This window comes from Chiloscyllium plagiosum, chromosome 4 (genome assembly GCF_004010195.1).
Source record: "Chiloscyllium plagiosum isolate BGI_BamShark_2017 chromosome 4, ASM401019v2, whole genome shotgun sequence".
NCBI classification, from domain to species: domain Eukaryota; kingdom Metazoa; phylum Chordata; class Chondrichthyes; order Orectolobiformes; family Hemiscylliidae; genus Chiloscyllium; species Chiloscyllium plagiosum.
In genome coordinates, this window is record NC_057713.1 from 43,159,210 (window position 1) to 43,180,521 (window position 21,312).

Consider the following 21,312-nt stretch of genomic DNA (forward strand, 5'->3'; position numbering starts at 1 on the left):
TCCAACTGAAATGGTTTGGTAGCTCGCATTAAGGATGCTGCTAACTGCTTGATAAATCTCCCTAAGCAAATGGTGGGACATTATCTTACATTAAAAAAGGAACAGGTTTTCACAGGGTTTGAATTTGTTTGCATGGTACAGTGATTCAGTAGTTAGCACTGCTGCATACCAGCACCAGGCACCCAGGTTCGATTCCAGCCTTGGATGACTGTCTGTATGGAGGTTGCATATTCTCCCCTGTCTGTGCGGGTTCCCTCCAGGTGTTCAGCTTTCGTCCTATAGTCCTAAGGTGTACTAGCTTGGTGGATTGACCATGTGAAATGCAGGGTAAGAGGGTATGAGTGTGTATGGGTTCTCTTCAGAGAATCAGTGTGGACTTGTTGGGATGAATGGCCCGTTTTGACACTGTATGGATTCTTTGCTACTAGTTATTACATCACAAACCAGAGTTTAACAATGTTGCTGAGGCTCTGAGAGTATGTCTAGCGGACTTGGTTCAGGTATACTGTGGACCTTACAGATTTTCATCTTTTATGCCAGAGCAGCATGGTGGTTTAGTGGTTAGCACTGCTGCCTCATAGCACCAGGGACCCAGGTTTGATTCCAGTCTCTGGCAGCTGTCTGTGTGGAATTTGCTCATTCTCCCATCTCTGTGTGGGCTTCCTCCGGGTGCTCCGATTTCCACCCACAGTTCAAAGATGTGCAGGTTAGGTGGATTGGCCAAGCTAAATTGCCCATAGTTTTCATGGATGTGTAGTTCAGGTGCATTAGTCAGGGGACATGTCAAGTAGTAGGGGAATGGATCTGAGTGGGATACTCAGAGGGTCGGTGTTGATTTGTTCGGCCAAAAGGCCTGTTTCCACACTGGTTCTAAAAAAAATGCTAATAGTTGGTAGCCGTATGTAATCATGGGGCAAATGATGGTATGGATATATGTTAATCTGACAAAGGGACTGGAGTAGTCATACTCAATAAACATGACTACATCAACAAAATGTACATAGCACTCAACGGCGGTTGAAAATGTCTATCTGACAGACCTGCCATTACACATGCTGCACAGCCTCACTCTAGGGTGAGCTGCAGAGGAGCTTATTGAATATGCATAAGGGTGGTAACCTGCTGGATGATCTGTATGATATGATACATTTTCATGGCTCACCGTGCTTATACATGTATGAACTACCTTTTGTATCCTGGTACATATCAGACTGGAAACTTTAACTCGATTTTCTCTCTTCACAGATGCTGCCAGATCTGCTGAGTTTCTGCAGCATTCTTTGTGTCTGTTTCAAACTTCCACAGTGAGCCATTGATTTGTTTTGTTGGTTATCCTCTTCCATCTACTCTTACCTTCTGCACTCTCCTTAATTCTTTTTAGCAAATAAACCTATAATAAATGATTGCATTTACAGTTATTTGTTTATTTTTAAGGTAAAACCTATCAAAAGTTGATTGGATCAATTAACCCTGTTTCCATGTTGTTACTTATGTCTATGTATCACTTCCATGAAAATATTACCTCTTCAAGATCCATTACAGTACAGATGTAAAATGGATTAAATAACAGCATGGCTACAAAGCTAGTATTATCTGTATTGTTTTATTAAATGGCAATTCCACTGCTTCTCCATGATGAGTATTTAAGTGGGCTAACCAGAGTGTAATTCCCTGTTTTTGCTTATTTATATCACTTGCATTTTATTTTACAGACACATGAATTTCAGAACTGGGAGCAGAAGTAAGATACTTGGCCTCTCAAGCCTGCGCTGCCATTCGGTAAGGTCATGACTAATCATATTACTCCACATTCCTACTTATGCCGATAATCTTTCACCCTCTTGTTTATCAAGAATCTATCTACCTCTGTCTTAAAAATATTCAAATACTCTGATTCCACCCCATTGTTCAGGAAGAGAGTCCAAAGACTCATGAACTCCATAAAGATAAGTTTCTCCTCATCGCTGCATAAAACAAGTAACTCAATACTTTTGAACAATGACCCCTACCTTCATATTCCTGTAGAAGAAGAAACATCCTTTCCATCCTACTTGGTCAAGATCCTCCTAAACTTCATATGTTTCAAACAAGGTGCCTGTCACTCTTCTAAACTCCAGTGCACATAAGCCTTGCTTATCCAACCTTTCCTATTAAGGCAACTTCCCCTCATTCCAGATACTAGTCGAATAAATTTTCTCTGACCTGCTTCTAATGCATTTTCTCAAGTAAGGAGACGAATACTGTACATAACACTACCAATGTAGCCTCACAAATACCCTGCATAAGTGAAGCATAACTTCCATACTTCTGCAAAACAAAATGCTACAGATTCTGGAAATCTGAAACAAACTAGAGAATGCTGGAGAAGCTCAACAGATCTGGCATCATCTGTGGAAGGAGAAACAGAGTTAAGGTTTTGATTCCAATATGACTCTAGTTCTGAACCAGTCTGAAGAAGAGTCACATCGGACTTGAAACATTAATGCCACAGATGCTCTTTACTTATGTAGCTAATTCCTTTCACAACAGATGATAAAATTCTAATACTTCCCGAATTATTTGCTTTATTTACATAGCGCCATTTTCTGATTCATGCATTAATACAACCAGATCCTTCTGCCTCTTAGACCTCTGTAACTCTCAATTTAGATAATCTGCTTTTTTATTCTTCTGGTCAAAATGGGAAACTGCACATTTTCCGTCCTTAGACTCCTTTTGCGAGAACTTTGTCCACTCACTTAATCCATCTTTATACCTTTGTAGCTTCTTTACATCCTCTTTACAGCTTACTTTCTTACCCATCTTTATGTCATCAGCATAGTTATTATTCATACCTTCCATCCTTTCATCCAAGTCATTTCACAAATTTTACAAAGTTGCAACCTCAGCACTGATCCCTGTGGCTCAGCAATCTTTACATCATACTAAACAGGTCAGGGCCCATTTCTGAGTGCTGTTTGTTTCCTGTTAGATAGTCAATCTTCTATCCATTGTAATATGTCACCATCTAAACCATGAAGTTTTATTTTTGCAATAGCTTTTGATTTGATAGTTCATTAAATGCCTTCAGGAAATCTAAACAAAATATATGCATTGGTTCCCCTTTATTCACAGCGCACAACTTCCTCAAAGATATCAATGAATTGGATCAACATGATTTCCTTCTCACAAAGCCATTGTTGGCTCTCCTTTATTACCTTGAAATTTTGTAACTGTCCAGCCACAACTTCTTTAAGCAAGTTTCTAACATTGTTCCTGTGACAGATATTAAACTAACAGGCCTGTAGATTCATGCTTTCTGTCTCCTTCTCTATTTGAATAAAGGAGTTACATTTGCTATTTTCCATTTTATTGGAATTTTCCCTGAATCTAGGGAATTTTGGAAAATTAAAATCAAACATCAACTATCTCAATCCTTTTAAGGCCTCAGAATGAAGTCTATCAGAAGCAAAGGACTTGTTACCCCACAGCTCACACTATTTGTTGAGTACCATGTTGCTGAAGATTGTAATTTGTTTCAGTTCCTCCCTTGCATTTCCAGATTTACACTATTGCTGAGATGTCATTTACCTCCACAGTAAGAACAATAATAAACACCTGTTCAACTCATCTGTAATTGCCTTATTTTCCAAAGTTAAATTGCCAGATTTCTTTCTTTAGGACCAACATTCACTGTAACCTCTTTACCTTTCAAATATCAGTAGAAACCTTTCTTAATCTCTTTATGTTTCAAGTTAGCTTTCTCTTGTACTGTATTTTGTCCCCTTCCTTATTAATTTTTCAGTCAATCATTTTTCTTTTAATCTTGTGGGTGATTATCCAACTGGTTGTTCATAGTATGTAATAGAATGCACAAGTGAATTGACCTATCACCCATTTTTTGCGTAAATATCTGTTATTTATTCAACAAGTTTTATTTAAACATGGACAGTGTGTCCTCTACTTGTCTTTTTGTTTCATGTTAGAATGCATCTACTCTGTGCATTCTGAAATATGCCCTTTAGTTTCTGCTATAGCATCTCTGTTGACTTATCCCTTAACTTAATTTGTCAATTCACTTGTGCATTCTATTGCATACTATGTACAACTAGTTAGATAATCACCCACAAGATTAAAAGACAAATGAATTTGTCTCTCAAATTGTACCAACTGGCTTAAAAGTGTGTATTAATAACTGAAGAAAATTACCATATGTACTTGTGCAAAAGTTGAATTTCTTAGACTATTTTTTAAGGTTAAATTTATGAAGTCGACCAATACATTCATACTACTTTTGAGGGGCTGAAATTCGTGCTACAGTCCAAAATAACGTATCATCAGCAAAAGCCCAGTTGATCTCAAAATGAATAAAAGAAAAACACAACAAGTTACAGTAAACTGAGCTGCACACAAAGGAAGGTTGTCACCTGACTCTGGCCTGATGCATCTTAAACTGACATGCCAAATTAGTGTGAATTGTATGTCAAAACACATTATATCACAAAAAGTGAAATTTGTTTCCTCATATTAATATTTATGTACACGCTAATACCTCGACCCACAAATATTGATTTGTTATCTGAGAAGAACTAGGGTCAACTTTAACACAAGATATATGGAAAATTCCAGAATTTTTGGCCAAAACATTGACACAAGATAGACTTTTACGTGACCTTTTACTTCTAGCAGGACGATAGTAAAACCTGCTAGAAGCATTAAAAAATAAATTGTGTTTTTAAAAATCAACATTCCTTCAGCACATAGTGGAATCTAAAATTTGTGGTCAGATTCTATTGAAAATGAACCCTGGTTTCTCTAAACTTTAGGGTGTTTGTGGTGCAGTGGTAACATCTCTGCCTTCTAAGCCAAAAACCCTTGGTTCAAATCCTGCTCCAGGACTTGATGGCCAACAACTGTGCATTTATAATACAACCAAACACGCTGATGTTCAATTTATAAACCCTTCAAACATATGCCAATAGCAGGCAACAAAAGCAGGTGAGATCCCTGGTCAGGCTGTGGTAGAAAGAAATTGGACCCTCTCCCATCAATACGTTACAACACACAGATAAAAGTGTATGGTGTCAAAGCAACTTTGATTCCTTGGGGGCTGTCATGGTCGGTACGGAAGAAATTTGTATAAACAGCAAGGGGTTCAATCCCTGTTCAGGCTGGAGTGAATTCAGGAGCTATTTCATTACCTGCCCTGCAAGGCCTGTATGAGGAGGTGATAGCCGAGGGATGTTATCATTGATCTGTTAACCCAGACATCCAGGTAATGTTTGGGGGGGCTGGGTTCAAATTGTGTCATGGTGGATTGTGAATTCAATTAAAAAATATCTGGAATTAAGATGACTATGAATCTGTGGCCAATTGTCAGAAAAACCCATCTGGTTCACTAATGTCCTTTATCAAAGGAAAATGCCACCCTTACCTGGTCTGGCCTTTATGTGACTCCAGACCCACAGCAATGTGTTTGGCTCTTTACTGCCCTGAGATGGGCAATACAGAATCTTGATTATCCAAACGAGATGGGCGGGGAGTATTTTGCTCAAATAACTGTTCGGATAACTGATTGCTCAGGTAACGAATAATGTTTTTATGGGACCTTGAGATCTTGATTGGATAATCCAAGATTTGGATAATTGATGTTTGGATAACCGAGGTTACCAAGTAAATGCTGGCCTAGCCAGTGGTACTGGCATCCTGTGAATGAATAAATAAAAAGTGTCCTGGGTAGGACCTACTTTTAGGTAGTGAACTAAGGCAAAATAAAACCTATGTCAGTACTCTGGATACTGTTTGGGACTTTTCCAAATTCTTTTTTACTTCAGAGAAATTGTGGTTTAACTGGATTGTTGTCATATTTCTCCAGCATTTTTTTCTCATTAAAAATAAATCTGCAGCCGGAAATCAGGTTAATTATAATGGTAAAGTGTTGATCAGTTATTCAACCAGAGGATTATGCTGAAAAGTCCCTAATATTTTGTATGATTTTAAAATGTCTTATTCTGACACCTGAAGGCCCAGGTGTCCTTCCGTTCCATTTGCAGAGCAGTCAGGCTTAGCAAAGCGAGACATGTGGGAACCTTCTGCTCTCATACCAAAAGAATTGGTTGTCGCAGACCTAAGCTAAATTCCCAAAGGACTCTGTCTCAGACTCAAAATGCTCTGTGTTATTTCTCTCTCAGATTCAGAACAGCCTCTGTTTTCTTAGCACCAGCTGTATTTTAAAAGTCTAAAGTAGTTTAGCTTTGGAATCTGAGTTATGGAACATGAACCTATCTTTTACAGAGTTTGCAAGTCATGTCTTTATTAATCTTCATAAGTAAGAAAAATGTATTGATCCCACTGTATGAAACTGTATACTTTTCATTCATAAACCATTCACTAGAGTTTGTTTCAATTGCTGTTTCTCAGTCCACCTTTCATAAAAGTGTTTCAAGGATTTAATTGTTGGCACATGTTATGTGTCAGTGCTAGCCAACATATAGAGTAAACATTCACTGTTACAACTCCTGGGTCATACTATTGTGCATGTAGGCATTGGACCAACTCTAGGTGGTAGAGAATGCAATGACACCTCACAGGAACAACTGTTGATACTGAACTAAAGGGAATAGCTTGTTCAAAAAGCCAGAAATTATAACAGAAACGGGGGAGTAATTACAGCAGCTGTGTTTTGTTTCATTTGTACAAATCATTTGAAAACAACGCTAGTTCATTGTAAGGATTTATTTACCACAACCGTGTACATCAAACTTTTTTGTAAACAATATTCACAAAGTTTCAATATAAACCAAGAAAAGGAAAATGCTTTATCTAGCTTCCATGGTAAAGGAAGACAGCTTAATAATTTTCAAGAATCCAGCAAAAATCAATTGCTTCATTTTTAAAGCAGAAATTATTCATGTTTTTTTTCAAATTCTTTCACTTTAAGTGTACCCTTCCCATTTACCTATCGCAACATTCCATCTAACCAACAGTTTAATCTATGACTCACCATGAGAAAACCACAGGAAATGTGCTGATGTGTAGAGAAACTGTTTACCTAGTGTTTGTTGAGTTGGTTTCGATTTGGGTTTTACAGCTACTTGTCAGAAAATAAATCTCTATGTCACATTTAAAACTTAATAGCAAAGATACAAGTGACATCCTTAAAAAAAAAAATCTTGACAAAGGTGAACCATCTCTCCTGGTGCTTGTATCTGAAACACTTTAATGTGGTTGACCACACCATCCTTGCCACAGTTGGGTGAAATTGCACTTAGTTGGATATTTTCCGAACCAAACAGGGATGTTATTACACATCTCGAGAGTATGTGGGATTAAAATCCAGGACAACAACATTGCACTACCAGAGTACATTTGGATGGGTATATTTTTATCCATCTAATCAGAATCAACTACATCTTCGCTCACACCCACATTGTTGCTCCAGCATTTCCCCCCCACCCCCCCGAGGAATTAGCCATGGTTCCTCTAATTTATTACTGACAAGCCACCTCTTGCAACATGATCTGATTGCACCTCAACAGTTTCCACACATGCATTGACAACACTTAGTTCTACATCACTGTCACTACTCTTGCCCCTTCCATTGTCTGTAAATTTGAAAAAAATTCACTCTAATTTTCAAATCATGCATAGCCCATCGGTATCTCTATAATCTCCTCAGACTCTGCAACTCCCATGAGATAAACAAAGAACATTACAGTCCAGGAACAGGCCCTTCGGGCCTGCACTGTTTTTAAGCCTACTGCACCTAGTATTCCCAGGCAGTCTCCCATCCAAGTATTAACCAGGCCTGAGTTTGCTTAGCTTCTCAGATCATTTGAGATCAGGCGTTTTCACACTAGGCCGTAGGCTAACAGATTTGTGACACACTACAGTCCTCTGCTCAACCAGCTGAGCTATCAAAGGAGACCCTACACCACTGTCTTTAATTAATTCATCATCCATGGCAGTGTTCTCAGGTATCAAGGTGCTGTTTGCTGGAACAAAACAAAGAACTGTGGATGCAGAATGTTTGAAACTAGCACAGAAATTGCTGGAGAAACTCAGCAAATCTGGCAGCATCTGTGGAGAGGAGGCCGAGTTAATGTTTAAAGTCAAGTTCTTGCAGGTTTACAAGAATGATCCCAGAGATGAAGGGCTTGTCTTTCAAGGAGGAATGGTTGAGGACTCTGGGTCTATACTTGGTGGAATTTAGAAGGAAGCGGGGGGAATCTAATTGAAACTTACATAATATCGAGAGGCTTGGATAGAGTGGACATGGAAAAGATGTTTCCATTAGTAGAAGAGACTAGGACCCAAGGGCACAGCCTCAAAGAGAAGGGATGGCCCTTTGAAACTGAGATGAGGAGGAATTTCTTCAGCCAGAGGTTGGTAAATTTGTGGAACTTACTGCTACAGCAGGCTGTGAAGGACAAGTCATTGAGTGTATTTAAGACAGAGATAGATAGGTTCTTGCTTAGTAAGGGGATCAAGGGTTATGAGGAGATGCAGGAAAATGAGGTTGAGAAACATATCAGCCATGACTGAATGGAAGAGCATATTTGATGGGTCAAATAGCCTAATTCTGCTCAGATATATTATAGACATAGTCGGAACAACGGACACTGGAAAGTCAGAGTCGATAAAGTGTGAAGCTGGATAAAGCACAGCAGATCAAGCAGTAGCTGAGGAGCAGGGTAGTTGATATTTCAGATTGGAACCTTTCAACAGGACTGGGGAGGGGGAAGGGGGGGGCTGCAAAATAAATAGGGGGGGGAGAGGAGGGAAAGGCTGTGGGGAAGTTTGGAAGCTGGTGAATTCTGTGTTAAAGCTGTCTGTTTGTAAGCTCCCAAGGCAGAAGATGAGGTGTTCTTCCTCCAGTTTGCATCTGGCCTTATTTTGACGGTGGAGGAGGCCCAGGATGGGCATGTCATTGGGGTAGTTGAAATGGCTGGCAACCAGAAGGTGGAGTTGATTGGAGCATATGGACCATAGGTGTTCCCTGAACCGGTCCCTGAGTTTGTGCTTGGTCTCTCTGATGTAGAGGTGACCACATTGGAAGCAACAGATGCAATAAAAGAGGCTAGAGGAAATGCAGGTGAATCTCTGCTGGACTTGTAGTGATTCTTTGGGGATTATAAAATTCCTATATCTTCTTATTTTATTGACTCCAGTGACCCATTTTCAGACTGAAGGGTCGCTGAACTCAGCTTATTAACTCTGCTTTGCCTCCAAAGACTCTGTGAAATTTGTTCAATTTCTTCAACAATTGCTGCTTGTATGTGCTGGAATTCTGTTATCTCTCTGCCTGTCTACCTCTCTTTCCTTCTTTAAGACAATCCTTAATCTCTTTTGGCTATCTTCTAATATTCCCTTACACAACTTGATATTACATTCTGCTTTGTGAGGTTTCGGTCCTGAGGATGCCTCATAAGATGAAAGACACTAGATAATTGCAAATTATTGTTGTGTTTATCATTATTAATTTCAGATTCTTAATATATGGACATATTTAAAACTCTCACATGGGAAATATATGTATGGGCAAGATGGAAGCAAGGTGGAGACCACCAATCATGGAGTTCAAAATCTGTGGATGTGAAATTCCAGTATCAACAAAGACATCAGATGGGTAATGGTGAGTTAACAGTAGATTTATACCCCTCTTTTTCTTTCATCCTCCTTTATCGGATTCCAGTCCTTCCCAAACCTCTCCTCACTGTGAACCCATCTTGCAGTTTGAAAATTGTCACGATCCCTGTATGAGAGCAGGAGCCTCTTACAGCAGTAGGGTTTCATGGCAGTTTCTGCTGCCTTAGGGGTTACAACTCCAATCATTTCAGCTTTGTGACCCTACCCTTGGAAGCTTTGAAGTCTAAAGGGTTAACTATTCTTTTACTCTAAAAAGAGCTATTGGGCATGTGCAAAAGCTGCTGTGTTATAATGATATCAAGGGGAATTGGGCCTGACTTTCACCATATGAGATAGTCCAGAGGCTGCTGAGTTTTGAGTAATTTGATGGATTGTATGCTTCAGTGAGGGCAAACATGACATGAGGTGTGAGGTACAGAGAAACACTGGGTATGTTGTGTTTTTTTTTCCCTGCTGGAATAGGAACTAATGTTTAAGTATTAAATATCTCCAAATGTAAAGAAAAACTGAAGCAAGTAGTAACAGTGAGGGAGGGCAGTTGGTGTGACTGAATGAATCCCTGCTGGACAAAACAAAAGGAGGCTTGTGTGAAGAAGGGGCAGACTGACAAAGGATTCTTGAACCAATGTAACCCATAGACTGCATTTCATGGCCATATTTCCTTGTTTAGCCTTAATGACCCCATGACGTTGTAATTTTGTGATACCAGTAGAATAAAGAATACGTGCTTCATGATCTTTCAATGTTCCACATGTTCACATCTCACGTCACACCAATTTCACTAATGTCTAAGACAAATAATTGCACCATCTCCAAAATAACAATAGACTCTCAATAGTGCCGGGAACCACCTATTCTAGCCATACTGGAAAGAAAAAGTGAAAATTCAGCAATTAAAGTCACTGCTTAAAACTAAGCTGTCACCATTTAAAACAGAGATGACTTGAAATATTTTTCACACTGAGGGTAAGGAGTTGTCGGAACTCTCCTGAAAAACTGATGAAAAACAGAGTATTGAATTTTTTTGAAGGTAGAGGCATGTAGATTTTGATAACTAAGGAGTTGGAAGTTATGGAGGTAGGTGGGAAATTACAATCTGATCAGCCGTGATCTTATTAAATGGTAGGAGAGGCTAGATGGGCCGAATGTCTTACTTCAAATCCATGTCAATATGTTTATAAATTCTAAATGGAGCATCACTCCTCTTTAATAAAAAACAATTTATTGTATTCAGAAGGATTTGTTTTCCTATACACATGAGGATAATTTACAGCTTTTATTCTAAATGAAAATGTATTTTAGAAAATGTATTTACATCTCTTAATGATGCCATTCAATGTGTAGGGTTAATACTATAGGAGATGTACTAAATGTGTATGGGTTGCACAGTGGCTCAGCAGCTAGCATTGCTGCCTCACAGTACTACAGATGTTGGATTCAATTCTAGCCTCAGGTGACTGTCTGTGTGGAGTTTGCACATTCTTCCTGTGTCTGTGTGGGTTTCCTTCCACAAACCGAAAAATGTATGGGTTAGCCAGGGTAAATGCAGGGTTACAAGAATGGGGTGGGTCTGGGTGGGATGCTCTTTGGAGGGTTGGTGTGGACTTGATGGGCCAAATGGCCAGCTTCCACATTGTAGGGACTTTGTCATAATATGTTTGAAGACAATTTATCTTTTGATTTTAACACAGTGATAGAAAACTGTTAGTGGGTATGCAAGTATGCACAAGAATACCACTGCCATTATTCTCCTACCATTTCATACTCATAGCATTTTATAAGTGAAATAAAGCTTACTTACCACTAGGCCCTACCCGACCTTCCGTTAAATAAAACAATGGTCAGCTCTGTATTGAGTATTGACAGTGGTACTTCCAGCATTCCATCTATATGCCAGTCTCTGTTGTATTTGCTGCAAAGGAAGACAGTGAATTGAGAAGGTGCATAATTCACTCATATCCATTTCTTCTGAGCTTTCTTCTCAGCCAGTTGAGCTTTGTTTCTGATCACCTCCTCCAATATCCTCTCAGTCACCACCCAAACTACACCACTGTCAGCAACCGTCTCCCAGTTCTCAGTGTTAATATCCACCTTCCAGGGTGGCACGGTGGCTCAGTGGTTAGCAGTGCTGCCTCACAGCACCAGGGTCCTAGGTTCGATCCTAGCCTCGGGTGACTGTCTGTGTGGAGCTTGCACATTCTCCCCGTGTCTGTGTGGGTTTCCACCGGGTGCTTCAGTTTCCTCCCATAGTCAGGTGAATCGACCATGCTAAACCACCCATAGTGTTAGGTGCATTAGTCAGGATTGCTATAGTGAAGGTATAGAAGCCCAGGAAGTTTTGGCCAATTCACAATACAGACTGTTTTTGCATATTCAGCCATCAGACGGCTGAGCCAGTGCAAATGTTGTTGGCTTTAAATGATTTATTCTAATGAAATTGGCCTGTTCCTGGGCCTCTGAGTAGGTGATGTTATCTTGTTAAGAGGTGCCAAGGATATGTCTGAAACAGTAAACATGGAAACGGTCTAGCCTGTTTTTCTGCCAGTATATGCTATCTGGTTTTCACCAGCACAAAATAACGTGGTGAGAATGCAGTCCTGGTAAAACCAATGTTTATGTTGGCCCAAGTGACTGCATGAAGTGGTATGCTTAATGTTGCATCTTTTATTGATTTCCTTGGGTTTAACAGTTAATACATTTGCTCTTTCCTTGGCTCAAGAAAACCATATTGATTGGCTCCTGGTTGCTTACTAGTTAACCCACTTTTAACTGGAGAGGGTTAAAGCCTTGGGTAGGCTGTGGGACAGCTCTTCCACTGGCACAAGTCCCCAGATGTTAGCAAGAAGGACTTTGCAGGATCGACAGGACTGCGTTTCCTTTTCGGGTGGTTAGGTCAGTGCCAACTAGCCTGCCCAATTTAATCCCTTTTCATATATTTGTATATTTTAGATTCTGTGTCAATTTGGGTTACTTGTTTTGGCCAATTAGGAAGGCACTTGTGAGTCAATCGCATTACTGTGAATCTGGAGTCAAGTTGATTTGATTTGATTTATTATTGTCACACGTCCTGAGATAGTGAAAAAAACAGTATTTTGCATGCTATTTCGGCAAATCACGGCGAGAGACAAAAAAAACCTGCAAATGCTGGAATCCAAAAAAGAACACAGCAGGCCAGGCAGCATCAGGAGGTGGAAAGTTTTGGGTGTAACCCTTCTTCAGTACTCTGGGTGGGTGTGGGAGGAGCTGCAGATAAAGGGGGTGACAGGAGCATGGGGGTGAAGTGGGGATAGGTGAAGACAGGTAAAGGTACGACATGGTCGGTCAATGGGAGGAATGAATCCTCTGGCAGGGAGGAGTGGAAGGGAGGGGGAGGGGCTGTGAAGGGAGTCAGGATGGGATGGGAAGGGAGGGTATTTAAAATTGGAGAACTCAATGTTGAGTCCTCCAGGCTATAGGATGGAAGGTAAGTTATTGTTCCTCCGATATGAGCTGTGGTTTGACTTGGCAATGAAGGAGGCCAAGGATGGTTGTGTTGGAAAAGGAGTGGTTGGGAGAATTGAAATTGGCGGTGACTGAGAGGTCAGGTCGGCCCCAGCGGACCCGGCTGCGATGCTCAATGAACCATTCCCTAAGTTTACGTTCAGTTTCCCCAATGTAGAGAAGACTACACCGGTAGCACCTAATGCAGTAAACTAGGTTGGAAGAGAGGCAGGTGGTGTCCCGACAGGTTTTGCATCTTTTCTGGTTGTAGGGAAGGTACCTGGGCATTTGGGGGTGGTGTGAACCAAGGACTGTCAGAGGGAACAGTCCTTGCAGAAGGCAGAGACGGGTGGAAAGGGGGAAATGTTCTTGGTGGTGGGGTCTAATCTGAGTTTGCGGAAGTGTTTGAGGACGATGTGTTGGATGCGGAGACTGGTGGGGTGGTAGGTGAGGACAAGGGGGTCTCTGTCTTTATTGCATGGGGGGTTTAAGAGTGGTGGAACAGGGAATGGAGGTGGTGCAGCGGACAGCTGTCTGAATGACGGTGGGAGGAAAAGCACGTTGTTCAAAATAGATGGACATCTGGGATGCTCACAAGCGGATTGTCTCCTCGTCCGAGCAGATGTGGTGGAGAAATTTGGAGAATGGGTTGGAGTTCTTGCAGGGTATTGGGTGGGACAAGGTGTAGACCAGGTAGTTACAGGAGTCAGTGGGTTTATAATAGATGTTGGGCAAATCATACAATACATAAGTACATCAGAGTAATAGAACAGAACGTAGAATATAGTGTTGCAGCTGCAGAGAAGGTGCAGAGTAAGGTCAACTCTAATATATGAGAGGTCCATTCATAAGTCTGATAACAGCAAAGAAGAAGCTGTACTTAAATCTGTTGATGCCTGTTTTCAAACTTATGTATCTTCTGCCCAATGGAAGAGGATGGAAGAGACTATAACTGGGGAGGGAGGAATCTTTGATTATGTTGGCTGCTTTTCCAAGGTAATGGAAAGTGTCGACAGAATCAATGGAAGGAAGGCTGGTTTGTGTGATGGGCTGAGCTGTAATGTCTTGCGGTCTTGGGCAGAACAATTACCACAGCAAGCTGTGATGCATCCAGAGAGGGTGCTTTCTATGGTGCATCCATAAAAATTGGTAAGAATCATTGTGAACATGCTGAATTTCCTTAGCCTTCTGAGGAAGTAGAAACATTGTTGTGCTTTCTTGCCTGTAGCATTGACATGGATGGACAAAGACAGATTGTTGGGGATATCTGCTCCTAGAAACCTGAGGCTCTTGGCCATCTCTACCTCAGCACCATTGATGTAGATAGGGGCACAGTCTCTACTCCACTTCCTGAAGTCAATGACCAGCTCCTTCATTTTGCTGACATTGAGGGAGAGATTGTTGTCTGTACACCATGCTATTAAGCTCTCTATCCCTTCCCTGTACTCTACTTTGTCGTAGTTTGAGATCTGGCCCATTATGGCAGTGTCATCAGCAAATTTGGCCACACGTTTGTGAGTCTATAAGGAGTATAATAAGGAGCTGAGTACACAGTCCTGCAGGGCACCAGTGCTGAGGATTATCATGGGGGATAACGATTACTATCTGTGGGTCAGGAAGTCAAGGGTACAGTTGCAGAGTGTGGAGCATTGTCCTTGGTCTTGGAATTTGGAGATGAGTTTGAATGGAATTATGATGTTGAAGGCAGAGCTAAAGTCAATAAATAGGAGTTTAACCTAGTAGTCCTTTACTATTCATCCATTCCAAAGATGAATCTAGTGACAGGGAGATGATGTCTGTGACCTATTGTAACAGTTGGCAAATTGTAGTGGATCAAGACAGTGGGGAAGGTTAGAGTTGATGAGAGTCATTACTAACCTCTAGAGGTACTTCATAATGATAGATGTCAGAGCCATTGGGTAGTAGTCAATGAAACATGTTGCTTGATTTTTCTTGGCAAGGGATGATAGTGGTCTTCTTGAAGCGGGTGGCAACCTCAGATTGCAGTAACAGAGGGGTTAAAGATGTCAGTGAATATCCCCACCAGCTGGTCTGTGTACAGCTGGGGTCTCCATTAGTGCCAGTTGCTCTCTGTGGGTTCACTCTCAGGAAGGCCAATCTGACATATGCAACAGTGACTGTTGGTGTATGTGCAGCTGAGGCTATCGGGTTGGGTGACATCATTTCATTGACCTTCTGTTCAAAATGAGCATAGAATGCATTGAGCTCATGGTGGAGTAATGCATTGTTGCAGCAATTCTCCTTGACTTTGTAGCCTGTTATGTCATATAAGCCTTGCCACAGTCAACACATGTTCATGTGGTTGGTCTGGGAGTCTAGTTTAGTCTGGTGTTGTCTCTTGGCACCCCTGATGGCTTTGTGAAGGTTGAACCTCAATTTCCTGGACAGATTAGAATCACCAACTTGAATGCCTCAGACCTGGTCTCCAGGAGGGAGTGGATCTGCTTAATTTCTTTGGCACACAGACCTCTACACACTTACTGATGAAGTCTGTGATGGTAGTGGCATACTTATTTAGGTTAGGTTGGCCACTGTGTTCTTGAATGTGAACCAATCCATTGACGTAATCATGTAGGAGCTTGTCCATTACCCCAGACTAGCACTGTATGACTTTCGACACCAAATCCTCAGTATAAGCAGTCTCTGCTTATACGCCATGAGAAGGAGTACAGCCATATTGTCTTATTTACCGAAATGTGGAAAGGGGGTGGAGCAATAAGCATCTTTGATTGTGTAGCAATGGTCCAGGGTGAATGAGCCTCTGATGGGACAGGAGATGTGTCAATGGTATCTTGGTAGCACAACCTTGAGATTGGCCTAGTTGAAGTTACTGTCCATGATGAACAAGGGTATTCCACCTCAAGGCTATTTGTATATTTCATTAAGTGTGCTCTTCACTTCAGTATGGGTTGACATGTAACCTGCTGTCAGGATTGCAGAAGTGAACTCCCGTGGAAAGTAGTAGGGACAGTACCTCACTGTTAGATATTCTAGGTCCCAGGAACAGTAACTTGCCAGGGTCACCACGTCCAAGCACCAATAGCTGTTGATTAGGAGACAGTTATCCCCTTCCCTTGCTTTGCCCAAGGACATTATGCGGTCCATACAGTGGACTGAGAGACTCTTATGTTGTAAGACACTGTCAGGTGAAGCAAAAGTGAGCCATATCTCTGTAAAACAGAGCACACAGCAATCACTCAATCCTCTTCAGAAAGATCATCCAGATTGGTTGCAATGGCTTGTGCATTTGCCCGGAGTATACTGGAGAGGTGGGAGGACTTGAAGCTGCACTGTTTCAGTCTCACCTGCAGGCCAGTGCATCTCCCACCTTTCCTGGGTGAGTGACTGCTCCTGATCGGTTCTAGGAGTCGGTGTGGATCCTCTGCAGATCCAGAAGATATGTGGGGGTGTCGGTAGGTCCTGGGCACTGGTCGCAGCCTGGGGTTCTCCAGAGAGTATTGTTTTGGTCTGGTCAAGCCTTGATATTGGGTCTCCACAAGGTCAGGTACAAGTACAACTATGGAGTCAGGTCACCGACTGACGTCTGAGTTGGGCTTGTAGAAGCTGGTATGTGCCTGTTCTCTTTGTTGTCGTATTGCGGTTCCAGCATCAGTAGTCGGATGCTATGGGAGGTCCTGGTGTTCATCAGATCCAGTCAGGCTGGGGGTGGGGTTGGTTGTTTCCAGAGGTGGAAAGACTGCCAGACTTGTAAAGTAGGTTTAACAGAATATTATTATTAATTCTGACAGACCTAAAATTGAGATTTAAAAGAGTAGAACGATTATAAAAGATGTGAAAGGATATTCTGCTGGGGACAGCTCACAAAATGTGACCACACTCCAGCACCATCTTGGAAAGGATGTAGACATACCAGGGAAGGGTGACATTTATTTGCCTAATGGGATTTTACATTAACCAACAATGGTTGTAGGATCACCATTACTGAGGCTAGCTTTTATGAATCGATTTATTAATTGAAACTAAATTCCACCAACTGGTGGGGAAAGATTTGAGTACCAAAACTTAAGCCTGGACTTGGAAAACTCCTGACATTACCATTAAGTCACCACCTCCCCTTCTACCAAATAAGTCCATTCAGATGTAGATCTAAAGATCACCACAAATTGGTGTTTGAGCCTCAGGTGAATAATCTCAATGAACTGATGTTACTTGTCACCCCTCACTGATAATATGCCTGACTGAATAAATGAAATTCAGGCCACTGGTCTTCTCTAACCTCACCCTCTGAACTTTCCATTAAACCTGCGGATCGTTGCCATTCCCATTTTACCAATACTGGATCCACATTTCTCAACAACAATGTTTGTCTGATACTGTTAACAGAATACAATGACCCAAGATGCATCAGAGGATTTAATCAGTCAAGAATTGACATCAAATCAGATAAGGAGATATTAAGAAAAGTGATAATGGTTTGATCAAAGCTTTGGATTTAAGACGCTTAAAGGAAGGTTCTTGTGATACAGTGGCAAAGTCCATACCTCTCAGCCAGGAGGTCTGAGTAGAAGTCCCACCTCATCCAAAGGTATGTAATAACATATCCAGGGTAGGGGAGTGGGTCTGGGTGGGATGCTGTTCAACCCACACTGGCCATCTGATGGGCAGACTGACCTGCTTCCACACTATAGGGATTCTATGATTCCATGCTTGAACAGTTGATTAGAAAAGAAGAAAGAGTCTTACAGGAGGGAAAATATTCAGTGATGCTTAGAGGGCAAATTCCAGGAGTAGTGCCTAATAACTGAATACAAGCCTGTCACTAGTTGGGTAAATAAAGTACAGAGACTGTATAAGAGACTAGAGCCTGGAGAAATGCAGTGTTTTTAAAAGGGCTCTCAAACTGAAGGAGGTTTCAGAGAGAGGGAGGAGGGAAACCATGTGTGTTTTCATTCCAAAGATGAGAAGTTTAATACCAAGGCAATGGTGGACTTGGAACTGACACCATTCAGTGACCTCAGAGATGTTGAGCAAACACCACTTAGGATATGGGCAGCAGAGTTTTCGATGAACTCAAAAATGTCAAAGGATAGGCGGTTGACCAGACAGAGCTGAAATACTCATTGAGCCCTTGCTGCATAAACTCCTAAAGTGTCAGATTGTCTTTAATTCCCTCACTATTTCTGATTAACTGAATGTAACTGCTCAAGTTAAGATAGACCAGCCTAAATGGATTGGTCTTGAAAAGAAAAAAACACTGCTACTCAAATGCCCCAAATCCTGCAAGAACCTTATATCATGACACTTGGCTGTGATCTTTTACATAAACATCAATTACAGCAGCTAAGGTTATATTCGTATCTACTTAAATTTCAATTAAATTACTCAGATCTCTTTTTTTCCCCTCAGATCCGAATTCCATTCCAGCCAAGTCTTGATTATGTGAGCCCGTTTTCACAATTACCATGTCACTGCTTTATCACAGCATTCCAAGACATGCTCTCTGCTGTTAATTTGCTTTTCCATTAAGAGCTCTTCATTGGTTCTGCCTTCAAGGTCTGCTGGTCACTGTCAGTTTTCTTTTCCCTGCACTGTTTACTATCTGACCCCTCCTCCATTAGCCTTACAAATTCATTGATGTTCTCCCTCCTGATGACTACTGTCTCCCATTGCTCAGCTTTCTTCCTGTCATACTCTTCATCATTACCATTTATCATAATTTCTTCACTGCTGTTCCTTTTCTCCCATCAATGGTCTCCTCTTAGTTCAGTGGTACAGATTCTTATCGATAGTTTATCCCTTCCAAATGAGTATACTCTGCCATTGGTGATTTTTCCCTTCCTATCCTCAGTTCTCAATTTTGTATCATTTTGAATTCTAATGTAACCTTTAATATAATACAAAGGGATAACTTAAAATTAAATAACAGATTTGTGTAGTGGAACCATTGCTTTTAGTACACTTTGATCAACCTTATCATTGACCAACCTGGACTCGGGCTTCTTTAATTGGTGCATTAGTGTTACCATGCAAACTGATCGTATACTAAGGGTTGATCATTTTGTGATTTTTAGTTAATTGAATTGGCGTTAACATTTGTCTACACTCCTAAAGTTTCTCCTGGGAATAAATATTTCTAACGTACGTTAACACTCAGACTGCGTTAATGTATTTTTTTTTGCTTGCTAACTGCTTGTAAAGCAGCAATTAACATGGAATGTGCAAATTTGCTTAGTATTTACTGAATTCCTACATTGCATTAATTTCTCCTATTTATAACTGGCTTTGAAGAATTGGAGAGTTGGCGGAGTTCCAATGGTGAAAGAAGGCGGTATTGTTTGAAATAAGAGCTTTTTAATGAACTTGCAGAATAGATATGGCATCAGATTTAACATTATTAGATATTTTTGTGGACAAGCAAAGTCTTTCAAGTGTGACATAAGATGAACTTCCAGTACTCCTAATAATGCAATGCAGTGTAAGTGGATTAATGTGTCATCTATCTGGATATCATGCTGGACCTCTGTCCTTTCCTGACCCTCTTTAAGTGGCTAATCTCACATGAACTCATCAGTCTCACCAATATAGTGTGCAGCAAGTCTGTCTATACTAACACATGCTTCAGGTGCTGAAGGCTCAGAGCTTGAGTTCCTCCTCCTCCTCCTCCTCCTCCTCCTCCTCTGAAGTTAAAAACACACAACACCAGGTTATAGTCCAACAGGTTTAATTGGAAGCACACTAGTTTTCGGAGCATCACTCCTTCATAAGGTGGTAGTGGACCAACCCTCCGAAAGCTAGTGCTTCCAATTAAACCTGTTGGACTATAACCTGGTGTTGTGTAATTTTTAACTTTGTACACCCCAGTCCAACACCGGCACCTCCAAATCACATTTCCTCCTCTTAGGCTTGCAAGCTTTCTAATAATAAGGATGTGGCCTTTTGTCATAACAAATATAGATATTCAAAATGTCATTCAAAATTTGAGATTTCTTTACAAGTAGCAACAAGAGAAATTCCTATCCTATTGTTGTAACAAATAGAGTATACTCTAGTATCAAATAACCATATTTTTGACATTGAAAATAATTTACAATGAATATTATTAAATCATAACGTAAAATGTGTGATCCACAGGGTTATAGTCCAACAGGTTTAATTGGAAGCACACTAGCTTTCGGAGCATCACTCCTTCATAAGGTGGTAGTGGACCAACGCTCCGAAAGCTAGTGCTTCCAATTAAACCTGTTGGACTATAACCTGGTGTTGTGTGATTTTTAACTTTGTACACCCCAGTCCAACACCGGCATCTCCAAATCACATTTCCTCCTCTTAGGCTTGCAAGCTTTCTAATAATAAGGATGTGGCCTTTTGTCATAACAAATATAGATATTCAAAATGTCATTCAAAATTTGAGATTTCTTTACAAGTAGCAACAAGAGAAATTCCTATCCTATTGTTGTAACAAATAGAGTATACTCTAGTATCAAATAACCATATTTTTGACATTGAAAATAATTTACAATGAATATTATTAAATCATAACGTAAAATGTGTGATCCACAGGTATCAATTGTTACCTCTACTTTGTTTTTTATTTTATTGGTCTCTTGACATTGCCTTCCTGTAGTGAGTAAATTGTTTTGATCATTGTACTACTCAAGACCCTATGAGCTTCACCTTTTAAGCATAGTCTGCATTTTTTGAATAACATTTGGACAAAGAACCAAAAGTATATCAATGTATAAAAACTGCCAGCTCTCATTGACTGAGTGTAAATAACTTATTGCTAAAAGCCAGTTCGAGCTACACATAAGGAAACATCACCAATCTTAATCCATTTTTTTTTTAGATTAGATTACCTACAGTGTGGAAATAGGCCCTTCGGCACAACCAGTCCATACCGACCTCGGAAGAGTAACCCACCCAGACTCATTTCCCTCTGACTACTGCACCTAACACTATGGGCAATTTAACATGGCCAATTCACCTGACCTGCACATCTTTGGATTATTTTGAACCTGTTAAAACTTCTGCAATATTTTACATCTTTTGTTTAGAGGTATACAACACGGAAACAGACCCTTCGGTCCAACCTGTCCATGCCGACCAGATATCCCAAGCCAATCTAGTCCCACCTGCCAGCACCCAGCCCATATCCTTACAAACCCTTCCTATTCATATACCCATCCAAATGCTCTTAAATGTTGCAATTGTACCAGCCTCCAC

General features: G+C 40.8%; 1 protein-coding gene and 1 pseudogene across 5 annotated transcripts in view; one reads left to right on the forward strand and one right to left on the reverse strand.

Moving 5' to 3' along the window:
• Positions 1-7,732: 7,732 nt before the first annotated feature.
• LOC122549616 lies at positions 7,733-7,847 on the reverse strand (annotated as a pseudogene).
• A 1,683-nt stretch (positions 7,848-9,530) lies between these two features.
• The window catches only part of runx1t1 (RUNX1 partner transcriptional co-repressor 1), a 136,967-nt gene continuing 125,185 nt past the window's right edge, over positions 9,531-21,312 (forward strand). For 3 of the 5 annotated variants that reach the window (XM_043688081.1, XM_043688083.1, XM_043688094.1), the window contains exon 1: positions 9,531-9,613. In XM_043688081.1, the coding sequence (XP_043544016.1) occupies positions 9,604-9,613 (10 nt within the window). In that variant the 5' untranslated portion in view covers positions 9,531-9,603. Of the gene's footprint in view, positions 9,614-9,977; positions 10,057-21,312 lie in introns of those variants that run through there. The other 2 variants (XM_043688082.1, XM_043688090.1) reach the window with 2 other exon arrangements.